The 11,336-nt window shown below is 35.3% G+C and overlaps 1 protein-coding gene across 1 annotated transcript; it reads left to right on the plus strand.

Moving 5' to 3' along the window:
* Positions 1-1,494: 1,494 nt before the first annotated feature.
* On the plus strand, positions 1,495-11,336 carry LOC123317806 (COP9 signalosome complex subunit 1). Its single transcript, XM_044904419.1, has 3 exons — positions 1,495-1,699; positions 1,793-3,142; positions 11,095-11,336. Exons 1-3 carry the CDS (start codon positions 1,691-1,693, stop codon positions 11,176-11,178), a joined length of 1,443 nt encoding a protein of 480 aa, XP_044760354.1. The 5' UTR covers positions 1,495-1,690; the 3' UTR covers positions 11,179-11,336.

Raw genomic sequence — 11,336 nt, forward strand, 5'->3', positions numbered from 1 at the left:
GCTCTCTTCGGACAGGTTCAGACAGATTACGGAGAGAATTACTCTGTAATCAGTGGACAGATTTTCAGATTATAAAGAACCCAAACGCCTGCCCAGCTCATTTTCCCAATCTGATTCAGATGTTCCTGGATGGTCGAAGAAGTTGAGGGTGTTAGGTGTTTAACAGTTGTTCCGTATTCTTCGACATGAATTTGCTTCGACTTCATCCACACCCCAAAGCAGGTCGACGGTCTTTTTGATCGGTAAGAGTCAGAGATCATAATCAGCGAATCTTGTTTTGCACTGTTAATAGCCTTGCTGAACTCATGTCTTGCTACTCTTGCTAAACTCTGACTAGCCGCCACCCTCGATAAGTTGAACTAACCCTATAGTCTTTGCTGCCACCTCAGATCAATAAAAAACATTTTTTATTGATCTGAGGCCGCCACCCTGTAATATTTTATTTCTTGGTTTCGCTATCAGAGAACTAAAATTTAATAACTTCTTTAAACCCTTTGGCGTTCACCATCTTAATGAGGAGAGGATAATTATATGCCTTATTTTTGGTGAGAACTTAATTTATTTAATCAGACTGCAAAAACACGTCTGCTCGACTAGTTTCGGTGAGTTAACATATCACCATCTTCGGGAGCCAAGTAACAAGACGAGATGCAGCAGTCCTGTCATAGCTTTCCAAGTGGGCAGAAAAATCGACCGTCATACATATTTGTCAACATATAAAAAATATAACAGATACAAAACTAAAATTCAAGTCACAAACTTTGAAAATTTAAAAAGAATTTTCAAGTGAAGTGAATACACAAACAAAACAAAACAATAAAGCTACGGCACGCAGGTACACCGCCGTCAAGACAGCTGACAGATTGACTGACAAATATGTATGACGGTCGATTTTTCTGCCCACTTGGAAAGCTATGACAGGACTGCTGCATCTCGTCTTGTTACTTGGCTCCCGAAGATGGTGATGTGTTAACTCACCGAAACTAGTCGAGCAGACGTGTTTTTGCAGTCTGATTAAATAAATTAAGTTCTCACCAAAAATAAGGCATATAATTATCCTCTCCTCACTAAAATTTAAGAAATTTAAAACTTCTTTATGTTGTTATCCACAGATTACAGAGTGTGGTGGTTCACTCAGAGTGTGGTGGATCACTCAGTTCACTGTTCGCTACACTTCACCACTTCACGAACGTTTTGCTCAAGGAGGTTTTGCTGAGCAACTGGTTCCTAACTTCATTTGTAACCATTGAACTGAAGAAAGTTCAATGTTTGTAACACAAATGTTAGGAATTTGAAATTTCTGTGGGTGTGTTCATAAACTTACTCCGAGAGTAGAGTATGAGTATGGTCATGCTCAGAGAGCATACTCTGAGGAACTAAAAGTACGTTTGTGAACGCTTCGAGTAATCAGAGCTTACTCAGAGTAAGTTTGTGAACGCAAGCTGTCTCTTGCAGAGACAACCGTCTCTTGTCAGTTGTCTTTGTCTTTGATTTTGATTGTCGATTGTTGATTTTGATTGCATTGTGGATGGCAACTACAAATTTACTATTTCATCAACCAGCTTTATAACATAATTATTCGAACATTTCGGACGTGATTGCAAAAATTAACCTTCCTCTTTGGTGATTGTTTATATGTATTTTGTAATTACCATATTCGATAATTAAAAATTTTCGGGTCCCGCTTATAATGGCACAGGTAATAAACTACCTGAAAATTCGTTGTGACAAATAAAATTATCAAGTCTTCTTGAGTGTAAAATATTATTTTTGACTTTTCGAATTATTGCAGAACGCAGTAGAACCTATGCAAGTGGACGCGCCTCCAGAGGATAATGACAACATTGATGAAGAAACATATAGTGTGGAGAATCCAACACTGGATCTGGAAGTGTATGCTAACAGCTACACAGGATTAGCAAAACTTTTCAGGTTGTCTTTCATAATGGATCATTGTCCATCTTTGAGGCTTGAAGCATTGAAAATGGCAATTCAATATGTAATGACCACATACAACGTTTCCTTATATCAACTTTTCCACCAAAAACTACAAGAAGTTATCTCTACGATGAACGTTCCAGATGTTGCTTCTCCTTCAACTTCTCAAGATATACCGGTTATCGATCATTCTTGGATGGAAACTCGTGCTAAAAAGGCAGCTCTAAAATTGGAGAAATTAGACAATGACCTAAAGAACTACAAAGCAAATTCTATCAAAGAGAGTATAAGAAGAGGTCATGATGATCTAGGAGATCACTATTTGGATTGTGGAGATTTATCAAATGCATTGAAATGTTATTCAAGGGCTCGAGATTATTGCACTAGTGGGAAACATGTGGTCAATATGTGTTTGAATGTGATAAAAGTTTCAGTTTATCTACAAAATTGGTCTCATGTGTTGAGCTATGTATCCAAAGCAGAAAGTACCCCAGACTTCAATGAGGCAACATCACAAAACAAAGAGCTCCATCAATTTACAGTAACAAAACTAAAATGTGCTGCTGGGTTGGCAGAATTAGCTACTGGCAAATATAAATCAGCAGCAAAGCATTTTCTGTTAGCAAACTTAGACCATTGTGATTTCACAGAAGTGTTATCTGCAAATAATGTTGCAATGTATGGTGGCTTATGCGCACTTGCAACATTTGATCGTCATGAATTGCAAAAAAATGTATTCAGTAGTTCCTTCAAATTGTTTCTAGAGTTAGAGCCACAACTAAGAGATATTATATATAAATTTTATGAGTCAAAGTATGCATCATGCTTACAATCCCTCGAACAAATAAGAGACAACTTACTGCTTGATCTGTACATAGCACCACATGTTAACAATCTTTATACCAGAATACGTAACAGAGCTTTAATACAATACTTCAGTCCTTACCTTTCTGCAGATATGCATAAAATGGCAATTGCATTCAACAGATCTGTCAGTGCATTGGAAGATGAACTAATGCAGCTCATTTTGGATGGGCAAATTCAAGCAAGAATAGATTCACACAATAAAATTTTATATGCAAAAGATATTGATCAAAGAAGCACCACTTTTGAAAAGAGTTTAGCGATGGGAAAGAAATATCAGAGGAGGACAAGAATGCTTATTTTGAGAGCATCAGTTTTGAAATACAAAATACATGTAAAGGTACAGTAAACAATTTCTTTTCCTAACTCAGAAAAACCCATTTCCAATGGTAATTTCTCGTCGGGAATAATGAAATAAAGTAAAAGAGCATCATTAATATGCCACTCTGGAAAACTTGTTCAGTATATATATATATCAGATTAAAACGTTCTTCGCCGTCTTCCGATTTCTAATCGGTTTCTCCATAGTTCTTCTCCGATCCCTGTATCTCTCATTTCCTTATCGACTCCTTCCCTCCAACTTCTCCTAGGTCTTCCCCTTCTTCTTCGTCCTTGTGGGGTCCATTTGAAGATTTTCTTCGGAATTCTACTGTCGGGCATCCTCTGTACATGCCCGAACCATATCAGTTGTTTTGTTCGGATGTCATCTACGATGTTACCTTTGACACCCATTATTTCTCTTATTCTGTCGTTCCGTACTCTCTCCATTCTTGATTTTCCAGCTGATCTCCGCCAGAAGTCCATCTCTGTTGCCATGAGCATTTTTTCAGTATTTGCTTTTATCGACCACACTTCTGAGCTGTATGTTATCACGCTCTTCACTATTGTGTTGTATATCCTTGTTTTGTTCTCCTTGGATATATTTTTATCCCATAAAACACTATTGAGCATCGAAATCGCCCTCCTTCCAAGAGTATTTCTCTCCTGTTTTGCCCCATCGAGAGATCCATCTTTCGATATCCTCAATCCCAGGTACTTGTACGCATTGCAGTGCTTTATAAACTGAGAGCTTGACAGGGCTAGATTTGGGTCAGAGTTCTCCTGACTTCCGCCGATGCACATGTATTGGGTCTTCTGGATGTTGACTTCTAGCCCCCATTTGGCGTACTCCTCTATTAGTTTGCGCGTCATGTAGTTCAAGTCTTCGACGTCTTGTGCTATTACAATCTGATCATCCGCAAACGAAAGAGTGTAAAGCGTCGTCTCCTCATCCAATGGGACACCCATGTTGCGACATTTGTTCTTCCAACCTTTCAGAGCTCGTTCCAAGTATATCTTGAAAAGTGAAGGGGACAAACAACATCCCTGCTTCAATCCTTTGGTCACTCTGAACCCCGTAGTGAGTCTATTTCCATCTTTAACTTTCGCTCCGTAATTCTCATACAGTGACTTGACAGCTTTGATTATCTCCACGTTCATGTTACTTTCTTGTAAGGTCTCCCAAAGTTTGGTCAAAGGGACACTATCATATGCTTTTTTAAGGTCGACAAAGAGCAAATGTATTTCTTGGTTGAACGATAGTTTCTTCTCAATAAACTGGGTGACCGTGAAGAGATTGTCAATCGTTGATCTTCCCACTCTGAAACCGGCCTGTTCTTCAGCTTCCATTTCACCATATTCTTCCTCTATCCGCTTTTTAAGGATTTTTCCATAGACCCTGCTCAAGGTATTCGATATGGAGATACCCCGATAATTATCACATCTACTCTTGTCCCCTTTTTTTGTGAATTGTTGTAATATAAGATGTTTTCCACTCAGTAGGCACCTTTGACTCATTTATACATCTTTGAAAGAGATTTCTAAGCCTCTCAAACAGCTTGTCTGATCCATACTTTATCAGTTCAGCAGGGATGTTACCAGGTCCAGGGGATCTAACATTTTTCAATGCTCGACTTACATCTATAATCTCTTTTATATCTATTGTTATGGGAGTTCCTTCAGTTGTTATATTAACATCTGCGTACTCTGTAGTTGTGAAGGCTGCTCGATCTTCTTTGAGCATATCTGCGAAGTGCTGATTCCATTCTTTAGGTGTTATAGGTGAAATTATATCTTTATTGGTGTCGCTCCTCATTTTCTTCAGTAGTCTCCAGCTTTCTGTACTCCTTTTTCCACCCAGATACGAATTCAGCCTGAGGCATGTATTTTCCCATTTTTCATTCTTTTTTTGTGTGATCATGTTTCTTACCTCTTACTACTTGTTCAGTAGTCTGGCATTATATATCACTATATGCTCTATCTGTACTGCCTTTTGAGTGTCATATGTTTTTATTTGCTATATTCAAAATTCAGTAACAATTTGCCAAACATTGGTTTTGAAATGTCGCCTAATGAGTGAATGATTTGTGATGAATATTTTAGATATTGAATGTTAAAGATGAAAATTACACCTTTAGGTTTGCAGTTGGTTAAAACAAAAGGTCCTCAAATAATCGTGGACAAAAATGATTACATATTATTTACATGTTAGTCAGACTGCCTGACTCGCTACAGCAACCAGTGTGGTCTGTTGTTACTAAAATACATCGTTGGCCATTGGAAATGATACAGCGGCTCTGTAGGTTGGCAGAACCGAATTATACAGGGTATCCCAAAACTAGTGAAGCAAACGTCACATAACGATAGAGTAGACCAAATTCTATTGAACGACACCAACATTACTTCAGCGAGAATGTACCGTTTCCAAAATAATTAGAATTTGATGAAAATACCTTAAATTGCCGATTTTCGAACTATTTTCTTCAATCACAGGCCTAGTTTGTGATTAAGGATAGCGATTTAAAGCCAGTTTGCAACAGCCGAGAATTCTCTAGAAAATTTGCTCGAGAATTCATGCTCCGTGAATTATGTATCGTTACATACGCACTTTCGGTAGAATTCTCTGTTGCATACAAAATAACCTCTGCCGTTTTCTTACCAAAATTAGGTAGAGAATTATCGGCTGCTACAAACGGGCTTTAGCTCATATTAATCCTACATTATTTTATCATCACTCCTAATTAAAATTATTCTAAATAGTTAATCGAAAACGCTATCCTTAATCACAAATTGGTCCTGTGATAAAAAAAAATAGTTCGAAAATTCGGCAATTTCAAGTTAGGTTTTTTTTTGGAAACGGTACATTTTCGCTGAACTATTGGTGTCATTCGATAGTATTTGGTCTACTCTATTGTGGTGTGCCTTTGATTCACTAGTTTTGGGACACCCTGTTTAAAAATGGACACGTCGATTTTTTTATTCCAGAGGGACAATTTATAAAACCAAATTCAAAACCTTAAACCTTAATGTTAAAACCCCAACCCCTATATTTTGAATAGGGAGGATGGGGTAAGTGATACCTCATTTGAAAACCTTTCTATTCTGAGTTGAGCATATGTAATTTTTTTTCATTCTATCTATTCGTTTTCGAAATATTATTGTGGTTATCCTCGAAAGTTAGATAAAATCGTGGACTCATTTATAGAATTCTTCATGCTCTAAAAACAGAAATTAATCATTTTTCTCTATATACTATAGTTTCCTTAGCGTCAGCCATAAAGACCTGAAATCAACGGCTTCATTCACTACTTGTTTACAAAACGATATCATTATCATCTCATTATTATTTAGAAATGAATTTCACACGAAAACCTTCTCGAACAATGGAGGCTACCCTTCATACCTCAATAATACGCAACAGCCCTTAAATATGGTTGTTTCGTTTTGACTCCAACAAGTACATACTTACAATGAGGAGAACAAAGATACAATATTGGGCCTCTTTGTTCAGACTTCTTCTCTTGAAAGATTGTGTCGAATTGTGTTGAATTTTGATGTGCATAGACATGCAGGTTGAAATTTCCACTTTGCCAATTCAGAAAATCAACACTTTCATATCTACGGGGTGTAAATGAATAGTTTCGAAAAAATTTAAGGGTGATTCCTTGTTAAATTATGTAGTTATTTCATATAATTTTTTTTGAGCAGCCACTGCTTCTGATTAGTCTAAGATCAGAAAACAATGTCACCTAAGTATAATAAAATGGAATTTCTTTTCGGTAACCGATTTCTTGAAACAGATCTGAGGTTTCGCATTGCACTCCTAAAAAATAAGCAGTTTCTTACAAGAATGTAATTTTTTTCAAAAAACTGTGAATAACTCAATAACAAACTGACATACCTACAGGGAATGCTGCCAGAAAATAAAGTAAAGTTTGAACATAAATTATAAATTTAATAAGATACAGAGTCTTCCATTTGAAATACGCTAGTTTATATTCATTTCCGTGGAAACCTGAACTCATAATACCTTGCAAGTACATATTTATAAAAGGAAGGTTTTTGGGCCTTATATCTTACACAATTTCAAACATCCAATATACAGGGTAAATTTGAATGACACAAAAAAAATTAAAGGTTGATTCTTTGATGAAAATTAAAGTGGGTATTTGGTATAAAATTTTTTGAAAATACTTTCCCCGGAAAAATTACACCCCTCCGAAGATTTAAATTTAATCAAAATTTGTGCTTCCAATGCGCGTTAGCCCAAAGTATTTATGTATGTAAAAAGCATATCTGCTCGTTCTAAATTCAAATATGTGTTTATATTTTCAATCAAATATTACTATTTTCTACAATTCACAATCATTAAACTTGTGAAAGAATAAGAACGGTCACAGAAAATGACAGTGCACAATCCTGGTGTCGATAGTATTGTTTTCATAATTGGCATAATAAAGCACAAACTACTACAAGATATTGATGCAAAATACCCTCGCTTTAGCTTATCTTTTTGAAAACGCATTGCATTTTTCTCTCATAAATGCTTAAATTGTCCAGAATACTTGGAGAAATAAAAGAAGTTAAATAGCATGTTTGTTTTTAAAGGAGAATTTTCATCCAAAAAAAGAGAGAGAAAAAATATACTACTTCAACTCTTTCTGATCATACTTCAGGGATGAAAAAATTCCAACATGTGTAATTTCATTGACAAATGATATTTACCAAATTTCGTGTCTTTAGCTTAATATACAGGGAAAATGAAAAAGAAAAACCATTTTTGTTAATCTTCGGGTGTAACTTTTCAAGGGGCAGGTTCTTCAAAAAATGTTCTACCAAATTTTCACCACAGAATCACCCCTTACATTTTTTCGGTGTTATTCAGATACACCCTGTATATTTCTCTTCAAACTTCTAATTGGTACTCTCAGTGGGGAACCATGTATACAGACTAAGTTGAATTCATCGTTATTCATTGCTCTCATCTCTAATACTTCGTTGGGGCTTGTGTATTACGTTCACGAATATATGCGTTTTCAAAATGTGTCTGATGTGGGGTGATGGTTCTGAGTTCCAGATGAGTGTTTATGAAACTAACATTAATTATTTGACATGCATATTCTACCATGACAAATTTCAGTTCATTTCCATATATTGTTTAATTTTGACTGGCCTGGAAAATAGCAGATGTGTAGATTTGCATTGTTTATGAAAGAGATCAATTTTTTATTACTTCACATCACGCATCTCGGGAATAACAGTCCTGTTTACAAACTGATTTGTAATTAACAAAACCTTTGTGAAAAATAATTCGATATACATATTTGACGATGAATGATGATGAGACCTATGAGTACGAATTCAGGTGATTTTTGACAGGTTACTGGTTACTAGGTCGATGATTAATCACAAAACCAACTTTTTGGAAAAAAAGCCAACTAGTTTCGACTTTATTTTAAAATCTTCATCAGGGCTCTGAAATGGAAGAACACTCATATTATTTATGTGTGTATGTATTTTAGAAATAAGTTTTTTAAAAACAAGATTATAATCTTTTAAGTGTAAGTTTTGAATATCTGAAATGGTTGTGGTTTGTTCTACCATTTCAGAGCCCCGATGAAGATTTTAAAATAAAGTCGAAACTAGTTGGCCTTTTTTCCAAAAAGTTGGTTTTGTGATTAATCACAAGTAACCTGTCAAAAATCACCTGAATGCATGTTTAAATTTTCAGATAAAGTATTTACAATTTGGGTCCCTTTTTTGATGATTAATATATTCTAATAATCTTTTAACATCACCTATGCAAAGTGAAGATTTTGAATGATTTAGATAATAACACAATTATAAGGAAGACGTCAATATCTAAGTACTTAAATTTTAAGATAAAATTACCCCATGATAAGAATTTGCTCATGATAATATGTAGAAGCTATTTACTTGATGTTTGTTTATGTTTTTTTATAATTTTTTTAAACAATCACCATCTAGGTGATAGGAATTAAATAAGTCTCCATCAGTTAAAATGAGAGGGTCATCAACTTGAGATTTATTTGGTGCCAAATGGAGCAGAACCCGTTAAACGTCATGAATGAACATTGTCATCCTCACAATAGTAACAATGAAAAGAACATTGCAATCCCTAAAAATACGAGTTCCTGAAAAAATGGAAATCCTCATAAAGCCAAAGGGACAAAACTTTTTACGCAAATGACATGGTGGCGCCGCCACGAAACTAATCCCATATCCCCGTTTGGTCCAAAATTGATGCTTAATAAAACATTACAAGTGCGTGCACTAGTGTATTAGACATCTCAAGTAGAATGCCCGAACGCTACACCGGTGGTGACATAACCAAACTTGTGGAGTAATCAAAATGACACCAGGTGAAATGCTTACGTGTGTTCTGAGTGGTGTCGCCACTGTTCGTTAATGGCCAATGGGTATAATCGGACCGATGGTTTCGTAGTTATAGGCATCTCAAATTTTTGCTCTAGGTACAAAAAATACTAATGGATGTTTCAGAAACGCTTGGCAACCTCGTGAGTACTTCAGAAAACTCTGTCTCGAAAATTGTTTTTTGCTGTTCTTTTTTACCTTTCTGTTGCTCTGAGCACTAATCAATTAACAATCTTTGGAATTGTGCTGACCATCAGTAGAAGTGATATGAAAGAAAATTTATCTTATGGCGTCACAAAACGCTTCAACCATGATTTTCACTTTACGTTGTATTAAAAATACCGAATTTATTATATGCTTTGGAGTTTTTCAATTGCCCAACTCTCTTTTGAACTGAAATATGAATATCTCAGAATATTTGCTTCTTCCCACCAATGTGGTAGAATACCAACAGGCTCTCCTTCATTATAAGATTGTACAGTTTTTTTATGTTTGTCAAAATTCAGAACTTCTTTTGTTCTGTAATATTCTGTGAATTGGATTGCTGATCCTTTGTGGGAAGACTTTGTTTATTATTACTTGGTTGTCATATCTTTTCTCTAGCTTGACTTGGATCAATTCGTGTAACAGAATCCTTCAATTTAATTTCTACCAGCTACCAGATATATAAATGTTCTCGAATTGGGCGCTGACAATGCTTTATGAAGTTTTTTTGGAGAAAAACAAAATACAGACCCCAATATGGCCATTGAAATTTGGTTGGATTTGTTTCCAAATTAGGTCCTTTCGTCTGTTTCTCAGTGTAGTGTTATCTACACTATACATTGCACCTGATTTTCAGTGTAATTGTGCAAACGAATGAAAAAAAAAACACTGACGTTAGGTTGTCACGCTCATAGACTAAAAATTTTGATTTAATATATGGTTACGTTTCTCAGAAGATTTGTTACTTTTTCATCCTCTTCCTAAGTGAACTTATCGCAAATTTTACTGTGACGTCCGTGACATTAACATCAAATTTTGCATTTCACACTAAAGAACACAAATATTACACCTCATTTCGACTAGGTGTAGATAAACTACACTTACTTTACACTGGTGTGAATCCAATCAGCAAATGAATACTAAAATCGAGTGTAAATTACCTCGAGTGTAGTAAAGTGCTACACTTCCTATGCAAACGAAAGGACCTATTGTCAATTGATATTTCGGGATAGGAGGTAATTAACTTTTTATGTCCTTGTTTTGTGTTCGGTTTAAATTCTTTAATTCAATATGGCTGTTCCGATTCGGCAAACAAGTCAACTGATTTTCGTTGGATTTCAAAATTAGAACTCATGGGCAGTTTGTCAGAACCTTAGGTTAAAAAAGCCTTCTTCTACCATTGTAAAATGAGGGGGTTGAATACAAAAAGGCTCTACTTTAGTCTGTAGTTTAAATGCCTTCAAACCAGAAATAAGTACCTAAATAATTGTTGTTTCTTGCTAGATGTTTTTTGTTTATTACCCTGTTATAAATGGCAGGTTATAAAAGAAGAGTTTTTTATTGCAATATACCATATCGATTATATTTTTTTAGAGCCCTCAAAGAGATACCAGTGGACACAGTGGAGAAACAACAGTGGCTCCTGGTACTAGCTCAATCCTCTTACCTAAAAATTAAGTTTTCCTCCAGTCATTAAAGATACAAAAAAATTGAATTTTTGTTTCTTCCTATAATTTATGTATCGATCTTTCACGTATTGTAAATGCTACCATTCATTATACAGTTTTTGAAAATTTGATTATAGTTGAATAAATAAATAAAAACGTACTCAAATT

Source organism: Coccinella septempunctata, chromosome 1 (assembly GCF_907165205.1).
Source record: "Coccinella septempunctata chromosome 1, icCocSept1.1, whole genome shotgun sequence".
Lineage (NCBI taxonomy): Eukaryota > Metazoa > Arthropoda > Insecta > Coleoptera > Coccinellidae > Coccinella > Coccinella septempunctata.

Coding starts and splice junctions, on each gene's coding strand:
- LOC123317806 (XM_044904419.1), top strand. Junction 3,143..11,094: donor AATACAAAATACATGTAAAG/GTACAGTAAACA, acceptor ATATTTTTTTAG/AGCCCTCAAAGAGATACCAG.